Source organism: Thamnophis sirtalis, unplaced genomic scaffold, assembly GCF_051295495.1.
Source record: "Thamnophis sirtalis isolate CommonGarterSnake01/CBP01778 unplaced genomic scaffold, rThaSir2_p1.2 scaffold_15, whole genome shotgun sequence".
NCBI lineage: Eukaryota > Metazoa > Chordata > Lepidosauria > Squamata > Natricidae > Thamnophis > Thamnophis sirtalis.
This window is the reverse complement of record NW_028261395.1, coordinates 35,097,958-35,121,527: the sequence shown is the minus strand read 5'-3', so window position 1 is coordinate 35,121,527 and position 23,570 is coordinate 35,097,958. Positions and strand designations below refer to the sequence as shown.

The 23,570-nt window shown below is 42.7% G+C and overlaps 1 protein-coding gene across 1 annotated transcript in view; it reads left to right on the top strand.

Moving 5' to 3' along the window:
* Nucleotides 1-23,570, top strand: part of SLC29A3 (solute carrier family 29 member 3) — a 54,041-nt gene that overhangs the window by 17,637 nt on the left and 12,834 nt on the right. The window contains exon 3 of the mRNA XM_087701831.1: nucleotides 17,054-17,136. Coding sequence (XP_087557957.1) covers nucleotides 17,054-17,136 — 83 coding nt within the window. The remainder of the gene's footprint in view (nucleotides 1-17,053; nucleotides 17,137-23,570) is intronic.

Sequence of the window (23,570 nt, the reverse complement as noted above, 5' to 3'; positions counted from 1 at the left end):
GAATATTATGCATGTTCGCCACCTTACGTTATTTATAAAAATAATAAATGGGATAAAAAATAAAAAAAGAGTGAAGGTACTTATTTATCATATATGTAGCAACTCCTTCAGTATCTTATTAACTGGCACTCCATTAGGTAATATTTACTTGCCTTCTTTTTGGAGTATAAGACACCTTCCCCCCCCCCCCAAAAGAGGATGAAAATCTGGGTGAGTCTTGTACACTGAATGCAGCATTTTTGGCTCCCAAAACTTTGCCTCCGAGCATCCTGTTTTTCACAAAAATTGAAGTGCAGAGGGTTTGGGAGACCTGCAAAGTGCTCCTGGAGGCTGGGGAGGGCAAAAACAAGCAAAAATGAGCCATAGTTTGTTCGCTTTTGCCCCATCCCACCCCCCCGTCCCCAGGAGCACTCTACAAACCCCCAAAGCCTATGCATGGCCTGTTTTTTGCAAAAAACAGGGCGTGCAGAGGGTTTGGGAGGCCTGCAGAGTGCAAAAACTTTTTTAAAAATTTACCTCTTCAAAATCTTAGTGTGTCTTATACTCTTGTGCATCTTATAGTCCGAAAAATAGGGTTGGTTGGTTGGTTGGTTGGTTGGTTATTCCTTCCTTCCTTCCTTCCTTCCTTCCTTCCTTCCTTCCTTCCTTCCTTCCTTCCTTCCTTCCTTCCTTCCTTCCTTCCTTCCTTCCTCCATCTTACATCAAACTCTGGGAGACCCCCAATCAAAAATTAAAATCATATAAAAGTCTTAAAACCATAAACACTAAAAACAAAAATCTGGCAGGAAGTCAATCTTCCGACATGCCGTCAACTCATCCTATCCCAGCACTTAAGGCAATATTCTTCACTGTTTTTCGGGAGGCTAGGAAGAAATATTGGACCACTAACAGGCTGGCATTTGATAGCTTTAGGGAAAAGCATGATAAAGGACGGATAGGCACAGTAAAACCGAATTGGCCCTTAAAAAAAAAAAGGATTTGTCCTCCCTTTATGAAATACTAAAGCCAACAATGCACCTTTTGCAGCCAACGTCCTTTAAAATTCCAGGCACCTCTTCTCTGCCTGAAATTTATTTCCTCCTGATGCTGAATTGCAAGGAGAAACAGCAAGTACAAAGTAGTTTTTTCCCCCTTCCATACCTGTTCTCCTCAGCACTTCTGGAACCTTGCAGCTTTTTTTTTATAGTACCTGTTAAGCATGCGATATTTCTGTAGTGATTGGAAGGCCTAGGGAGGTTTTACTCCTGCTAAAGATCTCCGGTGTAAGGAGGAAGCCAAGTAGTGCAATCAGGCTGCTGTTGCTGCTGATGGTGTGATAGAAAATATCATCCAGCACTGTTTGATTTTCATACGAACACCCTATTGCTGCGAGTTGACCCCCAGCTCAGTTCCACCCCACATGCGCGCACACCTCCTGCTGATTTTCGGATCTCTGCCACATATGCGTGGGAGGCAGGACACATGCGGGAGACGTATGGACATGGGGGTGGATGGGTTGGGTTCCGCACAAGAGGGTGGGGGGATTGTGTGTGTATATGTGGGGGCGGGAAGAACGTGGGGGGAGCAGCACCCCCCTGCGGCCCATTTTTTGATCCCAGAAGTTGCAAGGAGGACTAGTAAGCCCAAAATGGGATGCAGGGGAGGGGCCCGCATGCATGGGAGCGGGGGCTGTGCACACATGAGCAGGGGGTGGGGAAAGCATAAGGGCGCACGTGCATGTGCGGGGAGGGTGGGGAAGAGCATGGATCACACGTGCATGCACAGGGTGGGTGGGGGAGAATTGTCATGCATGCATTGCATTATGGGTGAAGATGCCACTCACTCCATGTGTTCAGCTGGCCAGAACCATGAATGCTGGTGGCTCTGTTCGTCATTAAACCATTTTCCAAGCAGCCTCTATGTTTCCAGTATCTTTCTCCCGGCTTGGAACTGAACCAGATGGATATTTCTTCCAACACGTCCATTGTAGTATCTGATCAAAATTCACATGCTTGGCAAATGACCCATATTCATGACAGTTGCAGTGTCCCAGGGTTATGTGATCAACTTTTGTGATCTTCTGACAAGCAAAGTTGATGGGCAAGCCAGATTCAGTTCACAACCCTGTTACTAAGTTAACAACTGCAGTGATTCACTTAACAACTGTGGCCAAAAAAACTTTGTAAAATGGGGCAAAACTCACTTAGCAATATAATTTTTGGCCAATTATGTGATCATAATTGTCAAGGACTACCTGTATTATGCATTTTTTAAAATGTATTGGCCACCCAACTATATAAATCTAGCTGGAAAGGGGGTTTGCCAGATAGCTGCTCGTGAGTGTGGTCGCTTCATGGCTGTTGTGTTGCGCTGCTGCAACATCACAAAACAGCCATTCACCCCTGAGGCTGTGCCCGGCTCTTTGGGAGCCCACTCGGAAGAGAGCAGCCGCCTGGCAACCCCAAAACAATAAACCCTCCCCTCACAATAAGGCCCAAACCATATTTTGTGGGTAAAAAGAAAATAAGACCCTGTCTTATTTTCAGGGAAACACGGTAGGTTTGGCAATATTTACAACTTAGAACTGTGAAATAACTCTCTTAATCCTTGTTTATGAATGAAATACCTACCCTATACTGGAATTTGGTCTCATAATTTCTAATACGATTTGCCTCACAATTGTAGTATATTTTTATGTTATCATTATGATTGTCTTCTTTTCTCATCTTTCTAATAATAATAGAGATTTTTTTTTCCTGTTTTCTCTATTCAAGTTTTGTTCTAGTAAATGTATAGTGAACACTGTTCAGTAATGGTTTTACCACTTCTCGGACACTTGTCTTCTTTAAATTTGCTTTTTTGCATTCGCATTTTACAATTTTTAGAATGTTTTATGGCAATATTTTCAGGATAAAGAGCATTATTTGAACATTTGATGTAAACATGCATTGTTTTTGAAGTGCATTCCTAGAGCAGTCAACGATTCTTACCTAATAACATTGTAGCAAACTGCACAGATGTATTGTGTTCATAAATATAGTCAGGGTTACACCTTGGCAGTGCTTTAGATTCAAAAGTGAGGGGGAAAAAAGATCTGGAATATATGGGAATGTTCAAGTGACATGTATCTGCAATGTCTTTTTGTAGGATTGCTATTTGCAATGAGAACAGCTGTGTGAGCCAGGAAAAGAGGCAGCTGCTTCAAAGATGTAGCTGCTTCAAAGATGTAGCTGCTTTAAAGAGGCAGCTGCTTTAAAGCAGGAGCCTCCAAACTTGGCAACTTTAAGACTTGTGGACTTCAGCTCTCCACTGCACTGGTTGAGGAGTTGTGGAAGCTCACCCATCTTCAAGTTTGGAACCCACCCACCTACCCCCTCCCTGCTTTAAAGTACAGCTAGCAACTGCTACGTGTGTGTCCTCTTCATTCGAAAGCGCTTCTTTGTTCCTTGACAAGGAAGTGACAAAACATGACATCAAGCTATGATGGCTTTGTTGCTTTTTCTTTCCTACCTTCTCTTCTCCTGGCAGGGTTTCACATCTTCCTCCTCTGTAAATTCCAACTGTTTCTTGGCTGTTGATTAACAGAAAATAGGTTGAGTGCCTTTGGTTATGTCTTCCATGACTGTAAAGCTTTTATTATCTCTTGCTTATTTGGGAAAGGAAATTGGTTCTGGAGGGGAGGTCTGTATCTTCACCTTCCCTCTCCCCAAAAGCTAACATTTGAGGTCATATTCTGACATCCTCCCATAAATGTGTCCTGGCCTTTAATTGTTATTTATGAGGGCTTTGCTGGCTCTACAGTTGTTCCTTCTTAGTTCTGCAAAATAGAAATTCCCTTCCCCCTTCTTACTTATCATCCCATATGATGCCTATCACCAGGTTTTTTTTTTGAGACCTGTAGAAATGATGCATTTGACCTAATGATGATCTCATAAACCCATTCTGAGGGATGTTGTAGACAAGATGCAAGAGCTGTTGTCCCATCGGTTAGCCTGTGGTCATCCCAGTAGTAAGAATTGGGTAAGAATGCCAGAGATTAACACTGGCAAATTAAAGAGAAAGAACAAACTGATTTAGAGCTGAGGTGGCGCAGTGGTTAGAGTTCAGTACTGCAGGCTACTTCAGCTGACTGCTGACTGCAATTCGGCAGTTCAAATCTCACTGGCTCAAGGTTGACTCAGCCTTCCATCCTTCTGAGGTGAGTAAAATGAGAACCCAGATTGTTGGGGGCAAGATACTGACTCTGTAAACCACTTAGAGAGGGCATACCTCTATGAAGCGGTATCTGTCTAAGTGCCAGGGGTGAAATTCAGCAGGTTCTGGAGAACCGGTAGCGGAAATTTTGAGTAGTTTGGAGAACTGGCAAATACCATCTCTGGCTGGCCCCAGAGTGGGGTGGGAATGGGGAATTTGCAGTATCCTTCCCCTGCCATGCCCACCAAGCCACACCCACAGAATCAGTAACAAAAAAATTTGAATTTCACCACTGCTAAGTGCTATTGCTATTATTATACTATATGGGAATCATTTTATCAATGGTTAGAGAATAAATATAAGAACTAGAAGTTAAAGTAGATGTGTAAAATATAGAAAATGTATCAATAGAGTTAACATAGTTAATAGAGTTAAATAAATCAGGAAGAGGATTGTTATAGTATTAGACATTTAAGGTATTGGTATTAAGCTAGGAATAGATCAAATAATGAATATGATTGGAAATTTTAACTACTATTGCACAAAATATTTGTTACCCAGATGACACACTGTTTAATGCTAGATGGATTGTCTATATTAATATATTTTTTTAAAAAAACAATTGGGTGAGAATGGATCTCCAGCTAGCAATCCATTTTCAATCCCTCAAAGACGTGTCTTGCTCCTGGATCTTTTGTTTGAGGAAGATTAACTGAGGAGCAGGATGGAATCTGCATTTAGACGAAGAGAAGCAAAACGTTGAGTTTTTCAGAATTTTCTCTTTCCTTAGCAAAAGAGGCATTATTATTCTTTGTTCACACTTTTTTTCTGGGCAATCTGGTGGAGAAAATTTAATTCGTCATATTCCGTTCAATTCACAACTGCATAGCAGCTAAAAAAGGAGATGCCGGGAATGAGACAAATGATGAACTGGCTTCTCCTTCTACAACTCCACTTTAACTTGCCTTTCCTAAACATTGTACTAGTGAAACTGCCATTGTCATGACCTTTAACCGAGTGAAAAAGTGCATCATAGGGCAACCATTTTTGGAACCAGGGTACCTCAAATGGGTTTTCTTACAGAATGTGTCCCAGTCCAAAATCTGGGACACATGACTCCAGAGGGAATGAAAATTGGTGAGGTTGTGATCGTTACTGACTGCTGTTATGGTCACATTCTGTGACAATTTCCCAGCCAATCTTGCAATCCCTCACTTACTCCTTACCCAGCAACAGTCACTTAACCTGTTTTAACATGGAAAGAAACATGAAGGGTGAAGAAAGGGAGGGAAAGAGACGGGAAGAACAAAGAGGAAGGGAGGCCATGGACCCAGCATACTCCCCTGACTCATGCTGCCTCCTGTGTACCTTCCTTGACCCATGCCACCTCCCATGTGGCTTCCTCTACTCATTAAGCACTTCCTGCACACACTCATACACCTTCCCCATGCATCCTTCCCAATTTGTGGCCCTCACACAAACCTTACCGAACCCATTCAGTGCCTTTTGGGCTTCCTCTACACCATTCCTGACCCATGTCACTCTCCAGTTCACCATCTCCAATTGGCATAGTACTCTCACACACACCTGCAACCCCATATGCTCTTTTTGATCGACAGTAGGGATATCAAACTCGATTTCATTGAGAGCTGCATCAGGATTATGTTTGACCTTGAGGGAAGGCGTGGGGGGCGTGGCCAGCTTGACATCACTTGTGTTGGGGCAGCACCTATGGTCCGAGTGCTCTGCCAGCAAAAATGGGCTTCTGATCTCCATTTTCGGCTGCAACAGCCTGCTGCCCTCTGCCAGCAAAAATAGAGCTGGTGGGAGTACGTGTGGCCCTCGCGGGTTGTTTTCAGTCGCAATGGCCTCCTGCAGCTCTCTGCCAGTGAAAAAGAATCCTATTGTGATCTGATTGGCTTATTGCCTAAACAAGATGACGCCTGATTGGCTCTCTAAACACTCATGCTCATTAGCTACTACAATCAGATGAAGGAAAGCTACTTGATATAAACCTAAGCAGGTTGTGCTTCCTTTTTCTGTTATTTGGCTATAACTTTTCATAGAATACAGATAATTGAACAAACTTTGTGGCATTACATTCTTCATTAAATTGTCTTTCCATTGATATGATATGATTTTATGGTACTACTGCAAACAAAAATAGTGTTATTAGCCATCAAACCTCAAAAATACACTTTTCCTAAAAGGTTTCCACAATTTTGGCCGCTACCGTATAGTTGGACTAAAGCTATGGAGAGCCATGTTCAAGTCCATCCTTAGCCTTGGAATCTGCAATCTCTTTAGCCATTCATTTTGCCCAGCCAAATCTACTCAGAGGTTGGTTATGGGGGGGAAAACACGGTGAGATGCTCGTGCTACCTGCCTTGAGTACAGAGAGGAAATTTAGCTCATCTTCCTCTTGAATAAATACAGTAAATGAGTTTCTCTAGAGACTGAGATGTTACGCCGAGTTTTAAAAAATACAAAAGGAAAAGAAACTTCAGGCTGAAATTTTAAGCACTATTTAAGTCGCATTGAAATCAGCGCTTGTCCATTTTGATTTAATCAAGGCACTTATTAGTGCAGAACAGACTTTACTAGAATTGTGTAGTCTCTGTATGTGTGTTCCATGCACTATCGCCTGATTTCCTGTAGCAGGAAGATGTAGCTCCAGATTAAATTTGATTAAAACTAATTCTGTCTCTTTCCTTTTGAGCCATTAATGCAAGTTTGTGCTTGGGAAAACAGCACTCTAGCACTGCAATTGCCTATGGCATAGTGGGGGGAAATGAAAATTTACTTTGAAAGCCTATTGTTACCCTTCTAAATCATTCTCCTCCTCTATTTCTACTTTTAAAGATTTCTGCTCTTGAATTATCAAAGAAAGCAGGTGAAGTGACATAAACGGAATTGTTCTGCGCATTCCAAATGATTTCTATGTACCTTTCCTCATGTGTATCAGAGTTATGTCTGTCTACAAAAAAGATAACCCAGGTCATGTTGCTAAAGGATTATTGCTGGATACTGCTCATTTTTCAATTACCCCTTCTTCAGGTTTACATAATCTAACAAGTGTCAACTCTGAAGCTGACCATTTTGAGTCTTCAATGTTGCCACATTGGGGCTGAGGGATAGAGAGGGGGGAATAGAGATAGCTGGGGTTTTGGTAGCCAAAACAAAATACTTTCTCCTGGGAACCAAGGACACTTCCACAGGTGGTTGGAGAGAGGAGGAGTGAAGTTGCCAGGCAACCGGATGATACCTTGATTGGACCATGTGACTGATTGTTTGGGGAAGGGGAAAAACTTTTACTTTTAATTAGATGAAAACCGCGGGAATATTCAGAGTTGGTTTTCACCAGCTTGTGCCAATATGGTATGTCCAATAAAACTATTCTTTGAGGAACCTACTTATCTCGAAGTTCTGTTTGCTGTCGGTGTATTACTTGGAACGGTGACAACAAGATTGCAAATGGTTTTGATAAGGATGTCTCTGGAGATTCTCTGTCATCCCGGTAACAGTTGTCCCAAAGGTGCTTTTTCAAAGGGCAACGGGACTTTCTTTGTTTTTTGTTGAAGATCTTTCACTTTTCATCCTAAAAGCTTCTTCAATTCTGACTGAATGATGGAAAATGGAATAATTTATATTCCTGGTAGTCATCTGGTCATTAGCATTCTCTCTGGGGTCTGTGACAATTTGCCACGGACAACTCACCACAGCCAACTTGCCATGGCCATCTCACCACAGGGGACAAGAGTTACACTAATATTTTAAAAAAATGATGGGATAGAATCATTAAAGAAAGGATGCAAAAGGAAGGATAGAATAAAATGTGAATGTCAAAAATTAAAATAATTTTTTATTTATTTTAAATAATTAAATAGAATTACTAAATTGTCCCACAGCGAGTTGTCCTGCAGTGAGTTCACCCTCTCTCTGGGAGTTGTTGAGGCTACTTGGATTATCACAACTAAACCTCCAGGTTTTCTCAGTAGTTCTCAGAGAGTGCTAATGACCAGGTGACTGCAGAGAATATAAATCCTTCCATCCTCCAGCATTCAGTCAGAACTGAAGAAGCTGCTTAGATAAGAAGTGAAATGTCTTCAAGAAAAAAACAAAGTCCAGCTGCCTTTTGATAAGGAAATTGAAGGGGCTGGAATGGACAGGAGAAGAGGGACCCTAACTCAGTGATGGCTAACCTTTTTGTAAAGGCTTACCAAAATTGTGTGTGTGTGCCAGTGGTGTGTTATGACTAGTACATTCCGGTACGGGTGTACTGGTGCCTGCCGGGAGCACCGGATACCGTTCCAGTACGGGGCTCCGGAGGGCTCGCCCGCTCACGCTCCTTACTGGTATTTGAGCTCTTCAGCGCTTCCACGCACGTGCATGGAGCGTACGGCGCCTGCGCAACGCTCCGCTGAGCAGTTGAAGCATCGCGGAGGTGTCCCGGAAGGTCGTAGGAGGTAAGGACGTACGCATGCACGTGCTGTGCATGTTCATGTGGATGCCGGGCCCCGTTGCACTGTACCAGTTGCAATGGGATCCGGAACCCACCACTGTTGTGTGCACGCTATTACGCCTGAGTGCATGCCCATACCCACAATGGAATGCACCCCACCTGACCATGTGCGTCCCCCCCGTGCATGTGCCCCCTCCCTGCATTGGGGGAGAGTTTTCAGCCTTCCCAGGTTCCAGAGGCTTTCCAGAAGCTTGGGGAGGGTGAAAACAACCTCCCCCAGCCCTTCAGAATGCCAAAAAATAGCTGAGGGCTGGTGTGCCAGCAAATATGACTCCGCGTGCCACTTGTGGCACGAATGCCATAGGTTTGCCATCATGGCCCTAAGTCATTTGTGAATTTATATGCTTACGGAAATTGCCAGCGTTAGGCCTGGAAAATTAAATGTGTTGTTTATAATGTTATGGTTCTATCTCTTAGTCTGCTGATTGAAAAAAAATGGGGGCATGACTTGTCTACATTCCTGCTCATTCACCCTGAAGTTTAATTCTGTAAGTGGGAAGAATGAGAAAGTACTACTTGGCTCCGCCACTACAGTTTGTTTTATTAATTTCCAGATTGACAAGCGTGTGTAGCAGGGAGCTTGCCATAATTGTGTAAGCTGCTCACATGATCTCGAATGGATGAGGAAGTTCTGCCGTCCAGCTGTTGCTAAACTACAATTTGCCGCAGATTTTATCACACTGAGAGTTGTAATTCAGTCACATCTGGAAACCTCTATATTTTCCATCTGGATGTACAGACTTGGGCGATGAGTCTTCACAAATATAGTAGCTCCCACTGCATACACCCAACATAGGAGAGTCACAAGGTTATGCCAGTAAGAATATGTAAGAGTGGCAGACAAATAATATATGCTAGTTGCCAAATGATTACAAGGGAGAATTGTTGAAAAGGCTGCATAATCCCTCTTTGTAAGGCTTAGAGAAGTACATTGTTTACACCACAATATAGAGTAGAGTAGAGTAGAGTAGAGCAGAACAGAACAGAATTCTGTATTGGCCAAGTGTGATTGGAAACAAATAAAACAATATAAATTGAAAGATACAAGCAACATGGTTATAGGCATATGTGGGAGGAGATAGGTACTAGGAAGGCTGAGAAGAATAATAGTAATACATAGTAATAGTAATACATAGTACATAATTTGACAGTGTTGTGGGAATTAGTTGTTTAGCTATTTAGTGATGGCATGTTTAGCAGAGTGATGGCATTCAGGAAAAAACTGGTAACCATGATGAAATTTTGGGAGGCAAAATGCAAATGATTATGAATATAATATGAATAAGCAAATATTAAATAATATGTTGAAATGTGACAAAATTGAGGTTCATAAACCTTGGGGCTCTAAGTACAGAGTTGAAGTATGTTGAGATTATCTAATAAAATTTCAGAAGATCTTGCCTCAAATTCTAATAAGGGGATAGGAATAAGAACCTTTTTAGCATGCCATAGTTTTCAGTGTTTCAGAAGTACCAAAGTAAACCAGAATTAGTCAAAATTGCTTAATTTACATAACTCTGAGAACAAAATGATTTTATGCCAAATTTAGGTTATCTTGTGATGAATCAAAAATAGTCCTTTTTTTAGCTTCATGCTTTGTTTGTCTTTGGACTGGTTCCTGTATATTTAAGAGAACCACTTAAGAACCTTTCACTTTGAAATACAATTTTCTTGTTGTTGATAAATAATTTTAATAAGGGAATAATTAAAAAATTGGTATATATATGTAGTGACTATTTAGAATATTTTGTTGAAAAATGAAGGAATAATATTTATGTTTGAATGTATGATGTACAAGGACAATAATGAACATAAGCATACCCGATAGTTGATTGGTGGAATTATGCCACCAATAATTGAAAATAGTGACATACAAATATAAATGGTTGGTAAATTTTTTCCATATTGGGATTTGTGATTATATAAAGGTATACTGTTATCAAATAGACAATCAAGAATGTAAGGGAATTTGGTTTATTGGAAAAAAAATGCTAATTGTAATTGAACATATACTGTACAATGAAAGTGAGGTATTTAGTTATACTAGATGAAAAATCTGTGATGGTAAATGCTATTCGAGAATATGGATGCAAAACCAGTTGTAACCAAATGATATGCTGTATGTGATGATGGTTTTTGTGTGTGTGTGTGTGTTGTTTGTTTAATAAAAAAAAAAGTTTATTTTAAAAAAAAGAAATACAATTTTCTGATCAGGATCACTACCCTTCTAAAAACCACTGTACACTAGAACTTACTGTATCTTTATGCTTCATTCTATCCGAGTTGTCATAAAATGGCTAGATGGTCCCCAGTCATATGCCAGCAGAGGAGTCTAATGTGCGTATATGTCAACATAAGAAGCTGATTGCACAGCCAGGAGCCTGGCTGCTTGCTGAAAAGACCTAAACCACATTTTCAAGAAGCTCTGTTTTCACTGGTAGAGGGTTATAGGAGACTGTTGCAGCCAAAAACGGGGTGCAGGGGGGCGCACGCGCCTCCCCCCAAGCTCCGTTTTTGCTAGCACAAGGCTATCAAAACAAACTAAAAATAAAACAAGGAAAAACGTTTCCCCTTTTGCATTTGAGCATGCAAGAAGACACAGGAAAGGAGAAAGGGAAAGAGGAAAGACAAAGAAAAGAAAGGAAACGAAAGATGGGAAGAGAGCAAGAGGGAAAGATAAAGAAAGAGAGGAAGGAAGAAGAAAGGAGAAAGGAGAGAGAAGGAAAAAGAAGGGAAGGAAAGAAGGAAGGAGATTATAATGAGAGTGAGGGAGGGTCTCAGGGAAGTCCTGCCTTAGCACTTGGCCATCAAAGGAGTCCCTGACACGAGTCCGATGCCATGCTCACCATGACCACCCCCACCCCCCACTACCTCCTAAATATATACCTTCTTCCCTGGCTTCAGCTGATAAGGAGGAGACCTGTGGCATAATGGCTAAGACGTTTGCCTAAGATGCAATACAGCACAGGTTCGAATCCCAGTAAGGGTATGGCTAGCTGATGAGAGCTAAATAGCTTGAAATAGATCTATACTAGTCTCCCTTTATTTATTTATCAGCACAAATATATATATACCAAAAAAGACACCAGGCCTTATTTTCTTGTTGTCTTCCATTGATTCACCTTGTGGCGGTGGCACCAACAGTGCCACTCAGCAGGAGCCAACTGCCGGCCCATTTCTGCGGCCACTTACATGCGTCGCCCCAGCCTCTGTTTTGCTGTCAGAGGCCTTCAGGAAAGGCCTCTGCAGCCAAGAAAAGGTCTCTGGATTGACGCGCATTGCACCCCCTGGCTTCCATTTTGCCATCAGAGGGCTTATTTTTAGAATAGGTCTTATTTTCAGGAAAATATGGCATAACATAACATAACATAATGGTTTTATTATTTTTTATCCCACCTCTATTACTTTTAGAAGTACCTCAAGGCAGCAAACATACATGATACTCCTTCCTCCTCCTATTTTCCTCAAACAATAACCCTGTGAGGAAGGTGGGCCTGAGACAAAGTGAAAGGATATTTTCTTTTGGTTCTGAAGTGTTGGCGGCCTGCGAGGACTGAACAATGGGAATGTCTTAAACATATTTCTGAAGATGGAGTTACACAGACAAGCATTTCCAATGAAGAACTTGGTCATTTTTTTAAGAAACCAGGCATTCCTTCAATTCTCCTGTAAGCCTGATTTACAGTATTCTCAATTTTGGGGGATTACATTTCTACAGTATCAGAATTAGTTTATGGAATGTCCAGACTGTGCAAAACTGATTTGAGGCTTTAGAGATGCAAAACTTATCTTTTGAATTATTGTATTGTTGAGACACTCTCGCAACTATTGTAGATTTTGCATAGCTAGCAAGATCTAGTCAGTTAGATCGAAAGATTTTTCTGAATGGTTTTCATTAATAGGAAATGTGGACAATCGATCCAATTAGTCCCTAACTAATTCCTTTTTTAAAAAAGGAACGCAGTCTTGGCTGCTGCAATCCTTATCATCTCTTTTGAAGCCAAGTAAACACTGGGTGACCAGTTCAAAGTCAGGTCAACCTAATGGTGAATTTCAACAGCGGGTGGTTTTCCTAGCAGTGGAAATCTCCATCTTTTCAGCTTGGTTTGGAGCTGGCTGGGCAGCCCCAGAAAGGGGAAGAGTTCATGGGTCTTGCACAGAGTCATTAGGAGGAGGATTCTGAACTTGGCTATCTGCAGATAAGCTCACGACGGTGAGGTATTCCTGGCTGCAACCTGCTTGCCACTGCTAATTTCATGCCCTGTGATCCAGGTAACGCTCGGGTGCTTACTTCGTCACCCAGGGCTTTGGCTCCTTTTTTTTTTTTTTTTTTTTTTTTAGCTCAGCAGGAGCCCAGAGATGCTTCTGCTGCTGAATTTAAGCTGACTAAATTTTTTACTTTGCCAAAGCATCTGGGCAGGACAAGGCTGGCTTTTCCTAGATGCCAACAATATTTGCTGTTTGGGGAGCATAAACATAGGAGCGCTTAAAAGTCCAATATTGTTTGGTTTGGATGAAGAAGCAATTAGGTTCCATCCCATCACCATATCCTTAAAATTGCTTGGATTTTGATTACATTGATAAGCTTGGAGTTGCATGTAAGGGCTTTTTTCCCTCAAGGAAAGTCGATTGAGCCAGCTTCTTCTTTTCCCAAGCAAACTTTTCACACATCAGGATTTTGCATGTTCCTATTCTTCTAAATCAGGAGTGTCAAAATGGATTTCTTTGAGGGCCAGATCAATATTGTAGTTTTCCTCCATGGGCTGGTTTGGGTGTGTGTGTGTGTTATGGAATGCCTGCCTTCTGCAGCACCCTGCCGGCCAAAACAGGGCATGCGGGGTCAGTGTGCAGCCCCCTTGCACCTCATTTTCACCCTCCATGGCCTCATGCAGCACTTTGCTAGTTAAAAATGGGCTGTGCGCAGGCTGTTTTCACTCCGGTTTTTGGACCTGTTTTGGGGACATTTTTGGCCTGTTTTCAGCCTGGTTTTGGCCTTATTTTCAGGCCTGTTGTTGGGCAGCAGAGTACTGCAGGAGGCCATGGAGGGTGAAAATGAGGCACAGGGGGCCCGCACATGGCCGGTTTTAGCCGCTAGAGGCACCATTTCCAGGCCAGCCCTGTGGACCGGATTTAAGTACCCCGTGGGCCGGATCCGACCTGTGGGCCTTGAGTTTGACACCCCTGTTCTGAATGAATGAAGAGAAGTCTGGGGGAATTACGCAACAGGGCTTGGGACAGCTTGCTTGATGTTTAGGCCTCCCAACCCATAAATAAGTCAGGAGATGTAAAAATATTTCCTGAACTGTCTGACTCATAACGTGCCAATGTGTAGTGATCTATGACAATGTTTCTCAACCTTAGTTACTTTAAGAAGTATGGACTTCAACTCCCAGCGTTCCCCAGCCATGAATCCATGAAAGGCTGCATTTATGGCTCAGAGTACAATAGAACCCATGACTCCCAGCTGCAAAAACTAGGGGCTGCAAAAACTTCAGTTCTGCAATCTATTCACACAAAAAACAACAGATTGGAGCATATATGGTCAATCTCTAGATCTCTTTTTGTTCCAGAGAGAATTTTGACACTCTGAATCTCATATCCAGCTGACATTTTTTGACTGTACTTCTCCCACAATCCACAGTGTAGAGAAAAGTGTGGGCATTCATTAGCCTTGTCTCATTGGAAATTGGGAGTTACAATCTTTTTCTGGATAAAACCAATACAAGGCTTGGTTGATGCTAAGTCCTCGACTTGCGACCGGTCCTAAAGTCCTCGACTTACAACCGGCCGCAAGTCCTCGACTTATGATTGACATCCGGCAACAGCCTAGCCGCGCCTGATTGGCTAAGACGTGGTTGGGTGAGCGCGGGCTGCCAGAGGCACTCCTATTGGTCACCCTGCTTGACAGCTCCCGCATAAATAACTGTCAAGCAGGGCGAGGTGCTGAACTCTCCCTGTATATAGTTAACTGTTGCTGTTACTCAATAATAGCTGTTCGCTTACCTCAGCTGACTCACGCCTCATCTGTTCCTTCGAATTTCAACAGTCAAGAAAACCTGGAGCCCCAAGTGAGGAAGACCAGATAAAACCCAAAGTATAATTTAATATAACCTTAACTAAATCCATTTAATCCCCTTGTATTCATATAGTGTACATTATCTATCTCTTTATCTATCATCTCTCTGTCTCTCCCCCTCCCCCCCTCATGTATGTACCATGTTTCCCTGAAAAAAGACCAGGCCTTATTTTCTTTGGACTCCTGAAAAAACGGCTAAGCTTTTTTCAGGGAGGTCTTATTTTTTGGGGATGCAGGAGGCGGGGAGCATAATCACCTCATGGCTGCTCGGCTTCTTAACTGTGGCCCACAGATCAGCTGATCCAGCAAGGGCTGGAAGTTCTGTGTCACCGGGCGCCTGGAGATGTTTCTGGCACACTCTTGCCACCCCTAGCTTCATGGCGGTACAGACAGAGCCTGCACCGGCCACTGCTTGGAGCTCCAGTGCCGATCCCCCTCCCCCCAGTCCCAGGTCGACAGGGCTAGGGGTGGCAAGAGTGGATCAGCTGATCTGCAGGCCGCAGTTAATAAGGCCTGCGGATCTTCCCTGGTCACCTTATGGCCGCCGAGCAGCCATAAGGTGACCAGGGAAGGCCTGCCTCCTGGGCTGGCCATGCCCAAGCTCCTCCACTAGGTTTTATTTTTGGGGTAAGGCTTATATTAGGCTTAAACATCCCCCCCCTGAAAATCAGGCTAGGCCTTACTTTTTGAATAGGTTGTATTAGAAGATTAGAATTGATTGCTGGACAGCAATTGTCCTTGATCTCTGAAACATTATTCAAAGTTTGGAGAAGTCTATCTATTGCTTTTTCTTCCACCCTTTTCTGTTGCAAGAAAACCAAATGTCATTGAAATTTGCAGCCATTGGAGATAGGAAGTTGACTCGCCATTATCATCAAGAGTGGAGCTCAGTTTGAAGAGGATATTCATTCATTCATTCATTCATTCATTCATTCATTCAGACATACATATATACATACATACATACAATTTCTAGGTCACCCAATCTCAATCACTCCAGGTAGCTTTACCTTCTGGTAATGGCCACAGAAGGGGACTTTTTTTCAAGGTTATCATGGCTTCAGTGAGAAGGGTTATACTCCTTCCTCAAACCCAATATAATCTTCATGATAACCAAGTGGACACATCTGTAATGAAATTCACAAAAACAAAAGACATTACTATGTGTTTCCTCAGTAAATAAGAGGAGGTTGCCTCGGAGAGTCTTAAAGCATTTAATTATTCACATTAAGTACTGTCTGTGATTCGATGTTTGATTCGGTAGGAGAATAGAGATCTGAATGCAGCTTCAGAACTTCCTGGAGGAAATGTAAGTTTATTCCAAGCCAATCCTGATGTATGAGGGCTTCTCTGGTCATTAGCAGGATCCCCCCTCCCCCCCATCTGTAGAGCACTATTGTAGTTTTAATGCTACAATTCGCATCGTGTGCATTACTGATCACGGGAGGGAGAAGTTCTCCTTTTTCATTTGTGTTGTAGACAGTCATATGATTGATATTCTACCCAACTGCCTATTAATAGTTACCCGCCCACTTTTCAGCTAGATTGAAGTTTGTGGTTCGATCGTTGTGCAACCTCTACAGACTTGTGAGTTTCAAAATGCCATGAAAAAGGGATCTTGGGTCCCGGGATTTCAGTGAAAGATTTGGTTTGTGACGGAGAGATCTGGGGAGAGGTCATAACAGAATAACACATTTGGAAGGGATCTTTGAGGTCTTCTAATCCAACCTCCTGCTCAAGCAGAAGACTTTGTATCATTCTGGACCAGGGGTCAGCAATCCGTGGCTCTTGAGCTGCATGTGGCTGTTTCATCCCTCTGATGCAGCTCCCTGTCGCTCAAAATATGCGTCACAACCGCCAATGTGTGATACCTGCCGGCACGTGATTTATTGAGCTTTTTAATCCCCGGCAGGCCAACCATAGATAAATCCAAGAAAAGAAAAGTTTCAGAAGAAAACAAAACATTCAATTCAACTACATATGCTAGTTCTGTGGCCGCTCAGGAAATAATCAGACACAGGAAGGGTTTTGTGACTCCCGGTGTTTTCTTTTCTGTGGGAAACGGGTCCAAGTGGCTCTTTGAGTGTTTAAGGTTGCCAAGCCCTGTTCTGGACAAACGACACAAGACCAACGAATGACCCAGAGGGACTTAAACCCATAATCCCCAGCTCTGGAAGCTGATTCCTTATCCATTAAGCCACTGGGTCACTCACATCTTTGTCCCTTTTGCAGTACAGTTTCTAAAACTCTGTTTTGATGCTCTCTTTTTTTCTCCCTCCTAGAATTTCTTTGAAAGCTACATTTCTGTGGCTTCCACTGTGCCTTCGGTCCTGAGCTTGATTGGGAACTTCCTGCTAGTCAACAAGTAAGTGTGATTGCATTAGTGGCCCTACTTTTCCTCCTCCCCTCTCCCCTGCCTCCTCCGGCCTTGGCTATGCCATGTGTCTCCCCAGGCTGCAGCATTAACACAGCGGTCACTTAAAAAGTCAAGCTAAAAACTCTTGATGAGAAAATGGGCTTACCCAGAAAATCCTCCGCCGCACAGCAAAACTTCTCAAAGTCATAGCGGGTTATTTGCTTTTGTCCTAAATTAAGACAGACAGTATCCAAAATCGTCTTGGTGATCACTTTTACTAGGTTAATGGAGGCTGCTCCAAACAGATGTTCTCCAGGGGAACGACAATTCATCACGCTGGGCAATATCAGTAGGGAAGGGTTGTTAAACGTATGGAAAAGATGAGAATCAGCAAGAACTTGATGGAGAAGGCAGTAGCTTCCGATTCAGCAGCTCTATGTTGGGCAGAGGGGAAGGAGACCAAAGAAGGTACCGAGGTCAAGATCTCCTGGCGGACTTAGCTGTCTACAGTGACATGGAACTCAAGGATGCCTTGATTGCTCCTTCAATGGCAGTGGACTATTTGAAGGCAGCCTAGTTGCTAGCTGTGCAGTTTGTCTCTCCCATGCTGCAGAATGAAAGTAGGTCACTGTTTTCGGAGGAGAAGGTGGGACGGAGTGATCAGCACTTCTCTACCTTCGCTGTTCCTGCGTGACCCTTGGGTTTTACAACTCGAAGGAGGGAATGCATTACACGGCAGGAAAAGAGATGTGGGGGAAACAAAATACAAAAATCGCAGGCTTCAAAGTCTCATGGTTGAGCATTCTATATGAAGCGTTGCATTTCTTTTTTCTTGCTCTATTACAGGGAGCTCTCACACCACTAACTTACATTTTGGCATTAGACTCCGTACCGGCTCAAAAGCATAATCCAAACCCCACCTTTTGAAGTGGCCTTAGGTATGTTCTAAAGCAGGGGTGTTAAACTCGATTTCATTGAGGGCTGCATCAGGGTTGTGTTTGACCTTGGGGGTGGGGTGGGAAATGGAATGAACGTGGCCAGGGTGTGCATGGCCAGCTCGACATCACTTTTGTCAGGCTCCTGTGGTGACCTGGGCACTCTGCCAGTGAAAACGGGCTCCCGAGCTCCATTTTCGGCTGCAACTGCCTCCTGCAGCAAAAATGGAGCTCGGGAGGATCCGCATGCAGCCCTCCTGAGCTCCGTTTTTGCTGGCAGAGGCACCACGGGCCAGTCCTTTGCTGTTTCTAAGGCCAGATCTAAGCACCCCGCAGGCCACATCCGAGTTTGACACCCCTGGTCTAAAGGAACACCGGTCATTTATCTGAGAAAATCTTGGAATTTGATAGATGATCCCATTAGTTAGGGACACAGTGGTTCAGTGGCCAAGACGCTGTGCTTGTCTATCAGAAAGGTCGGCAGTTCGGTGGTTCGAATTCCTAGCACCACATAATGGAATGAGTTCCCAGCTTCTGCCAACTTAGCAGTTGGAAGGCATGTAAAAAGGCAAGTAGAAAAATAGGGACCACCTTTGGTGGGAAGGTAACAGCGTTCCATGCACCTTTGCCATTTAGTCATGCCGGCCACATGACCATGGAGATGAGCACTGCCCCCTAGAGTCGGGAACAACTAGCACATATGTACGAAGGGAACCTTTACCTTTACCCATTAGTTATCTACTTAAGGTCTCCAATCTATTTCAGGTTAAAAGCCAGTCATTTTCTTGCAGCCTTATCTATTCCCAGATCTAAAACTCTGGAATTGTGGGTAATTATACAGGGCACTGGGTTCAGGAAAGTTGCCCTTAAAAGATTCACTTTTGCAATTCCTTTCTTGGAATTATTACTTCGCTTGCATGCAGACTTTGAGTATGTTCAGTAAATTGAGGCTGGGTTTGGCAGGGCATTAAAGGAAGCCTCACCAACCTTTCTAGCTTTGCGGACCAGCAGGGGAGGGAGATGGGATGGCTGTGTGCAAGCAGAGGGTGCAAGCAGAGGGAGTGCACATTCATGTGCACGGAACTCTTTTTACACAAGAAGTGGGTGCGCATAACCTGCCACTCGCACAAATGGAGCTATGCGCGGTAGTCTGCTGCTTGCACAGCCCCTTCTGGGTGGAATCTTTGCAAGAGAACCCTGGGGAGGCAACTCCTTGATGCGCTACTGCTGTGCTTCTCAACCTTGGTGGCTTTCAGAGGTGTGGACTTCAACTCCCAGAATTCCCCAGCCGGTCAAAGAATTCTGGGAGTTGAAGTCTACATACACTTCTTTAAGCTGCCATGGTGAAGAAACATTGAAGTATTGAAAGGCATGTCAATTTCTGTCCCTCTGATGTTCTTGGAAGGATACTTAATGCTGTCTTTATTTTTCCACATCTTTATAGAAAAGCTAGCTGATAACCTGGCATTGTCCAGGTATTTGTTTATAGGGGGAAAATGTCCAGAACAAACGTAATTTCTAATGTTGGATTTTCCCCCTTACCAGAGAAAAACCCCTTGTTGAGTACTGTGAAGCCATTACCATGGCAATTCTGCTGCGCTGTACAGTAGAAGCCACTTTACGCAGTGGTGGGTTTACATTTTTTTTGCTACTGGTTTGCTTGTGCATGCACAGAAGCGTCCGGGTTGGTGGGTGGAGCCTTCCGGCGCCACCATTACCAGTTCGCCCGATCCGAGCTGAACTGACAGCAATCCACCTCTGATTTTACAACAGTATAGTAGAAGCTATTTTAAGGCACAACAGGCTGCATCGTAACAGAACACGATGTTAGGGGTGTTAGGGGTCTTACCCCCATAGTATTTTTTTCCAGAGAGTAAGTCATCTGTGTACCAAGTTTGGTTGAAATTGCTTGACGGGTTCCAGAATTATGCTGGAACACACACATACACACAAACACACACACACACACACACCCATTTTTATACACACACGCACACACACACAATAAAGTCATGGTATACTTGCTGAATTACTAGGAATTAATACTGGAGAAAGCTCTCATTGGTTTAAATGGCATTCTCTGCCAAAAATGCCCCCATACTATTATGATCCTTATCTGCAGAATTCCTTAAAGGAGAATTAAATTACCTGCCTCCCCACAATTCCATGAAGTAAAGCTGATCCAGAGACCTGAACATCTTATATATATTCCCTAGCTTGGGAATCCATTTCACAAAACCCATTATGCTTAATGCGTTACATTTTAAACATAGCATTCATTTCTCTTCGGCACATTGTTGATTCTGCTGAGTGGAGCATCCATAATCAATAAGTGTTTTATTATGCTAAGTTTCCAGCGTCATAAATACACATGAGTCTGGCTTGCATTTATGGAAACTCCCAGGAAAATTGGTTCCCTGCAGCTTGATTGCCTCCAGAGATTAACTTATGACTACTCCATGCTCCGTCCTTCTTAAGAAGTTCTGTGATGATTAAAATGTGGCGATGGGCCTGAACTGGATTTGATGCCTAATGTTTTTGCAGGATTAAGGTGAGGAAGAAACTGTCCACCAGCATATCTTTTTGCCCAGGGATAATTCATTTTGTTGAATTGCTTTAAAACTATCTGTTTAAACAGGTAGGGTTTGTCAAAAGGCCTAGAGTTTAGAATAAAAATAGAAATAATAGAATAGAATAGAATAGAATAGAATAGAATAGAATAGAATAGAATTCTTTATTGGCCAAATGTGATTAGACACACAAGGAATTTGTCTTTGGTGCAATATTCTCTCAGTGTACATAAAAAGACAAGATACATTCGTCAAGAATCATAAGGTACAGCACTTAATTATAGTCATAGGGCATAAATAAGCAATCAGGAAACATTCAATATCAATATAAATCGTAAGACTACAAGCAACAAAGTTACAGTCATATAGTCATAAGTGGGAGGAGATGGGTGATAGGAATGATGAAGGATTAATAGTAGTGCAGACTTCGTAAATAGTTTGGCAGTATTGAGGGAATTATTTGTTTAGCAGAGTGATGGCGTTTGGGGAAAAAACTGTTTTTGTGTCTAGTTGTTCTGGTTTGCTGTGCTCTATATCATTGTTTTGAGAGTAAGAGTTGAAACAAACTATGTCCAGGATACGATGGGTAAATATTCTGTAAATGTTTTCACAGCCCTCTTTTTGACTGGTGCAGTACACAGGTCCTCAATGGAAGGCAGATTGGCAGTAATTGTTTTTTCTGCAGTTCTAATTATCTTCTGAAGTCTGTGTCTGCCTTGTTGGGTTGCAGAAAATGAAGCAGGCAACATTTCTAATTGTTGCAGTCTCGTGGCATGAAGCATATCTCATTTAAAATAATTTTGAGAACAGGTATTGATCATAACAAGTATCAGGCCTGGAAGCCATCTTTCGCATTGGGCCTTCAGGCCTGCCACATTCAATGCTGTGGGAAAATGGGAAGGGGGGATTATATGGAGTATGGGAGATATATAGTCTAAATGACATCCTTTCTCAGAAAGTCAAGAACACCTTGCCCTGCAGCTGCTATGATTTGACTAGGAGGCATCTCCAGTTTTGGATGGTGCCTGATTGGACCATGTGACGGACATGTGGGTGCTGGGCAGGGATTTGGACTTTCTTTTGGGTGGGAGAAACCTGGAAGCTTTCAGATTTGGGTTTTCCCAGATCTGCCAATATGACATCTATAATAAAATGGAACTGAGGAAACTCAAGTCTTGGAGTCTTCTTTCATTAGGGGTATTACTTGGAACCCTGACAACAAGATGTTAAAGTAAGGGCCTTATCTCTGAAGGATAAGTCAATTTTTCTCTGCAAGTTCTTGGTCACTTTCTACCTTTTCTCTTTCCCAGCCCTCTCCCTTGAAGGACCTAGTACTTATAATCTTACTCAGTAAATAAATAAGAAAAGTTTTATGAAGTTAAACTTTCCTGTTTAAATACATAAATCTGAAATGTTTTTAAAAAATTAGTACAACTTTCCCATTTAAATAAATAAGAAAAAAATTTAAAAGTAACTTTCCTGTTTAAATAGCTAATTATCTGGTGGCCATGAAATACTTGAGTTATATGTTTTTTTCTAGGCTCTTCTGCTTTTTGGTTTTGGGTTCTTTTGTAATTGCTTATAACATATAATACATCTATTCCCCTTTCATAGAATCATAGGGCTGGAAGGGACCTTTAAGAGCTTCTAGTCCAACCCCACTGCCCAAAGCATGAGTCTTAGTTTATACCACCTCAATCTCTTCTTAAAAATGTCCAGTGATGGAGCAGCCACAACTTCTGAAGGCAAACTGCTCCACTGTTACGAAATTTCTCTGTAGTTCTAGGTTGCTTCTTTCCTTGTTTAGTTTCCATCCATTGTTTCTTGTTGTCCTGCCTCCAGCTGCTATGGAGAATAGGTTAACCCCCTCCTCTTTGTGGCAACCCCTTCAATATTGGAAAACCGCTATCATGTCACCCTTAGTCCTTCTTTTCACTAGTCGAAAGGTAAAGGTTTCCCCGCACATGTGCGCTGGTCTTTTCCGGCTCTAGGGGGCGGTGCTCATCTCCGTTTCAAAGCCGGAGAGCCAACACTGTCCGAAGATGTCTCGGTGGTCATCTGGCTGGCATGACTAAATGCCAAAGACGCATGGAGCACTGTTACCTTCCCACCAAAGGTGGTCCCTATTTTTCTACTTGCATTTTTACATGCTTTCGAACTGCTAGGTTGGCAGAAGCTGGGACAAGTAACGGGAGCTCATCACGTTACTTGGCGCAAGGGATTCGAACCACTGATCTGCCGAACCTCCGATTGACAAGCTAGCGTCTTAGCCACTGAGTCATCACATCCCTTTCAGTAGTCTAGACAAACACAATTTGGGCAAACATTCTTCACATTTAATACCCCTTTCAGTTAGAATTTTGCCAACCCTTTTTGAGCTACCTATAACAAACTAACCTCCCTGTAGTTCTGCCATTCCCTCTTGTTATCTTTACCTTTGTACAGGGGAATAGTCACAGCATTATTACATCAGTCAGACACAGATGCAACCTTCACACATTGTAAAAGCATCACATAGCCAGTCTGTAATCAAACAACTCCATCTTTTAAGCATCTCTCTAGTCACATCATCTACACTTTGCACCCTTACTATTTTTCAACATTCTCAAACATCGATGGCTTCCTTTTCACCATGTTTTTCCTGAACACCGACATTAATGATATCTCTTTCAGTTTCATTCTTCAATTTATCACTATAGTTGTCACACAATACACTTGTCAGGCCTGCAAGCCATCTTTTCCTTTTTGGACTTTAGGCCTGCCAGGACAAAATACAGTGAATTCCTCTGCAGCAAAGTCAATCCTCTCCCACAGTCTTTCAAGATACTTCACAATTACTGACCTTTATCAGGCTTGGAGAGTGGCCAGGCCGATACCTTTCAGATGCGGCAATACTTGGCAAGAATGCAGGAATGAACTAATTGCCTCCTGCAAACAC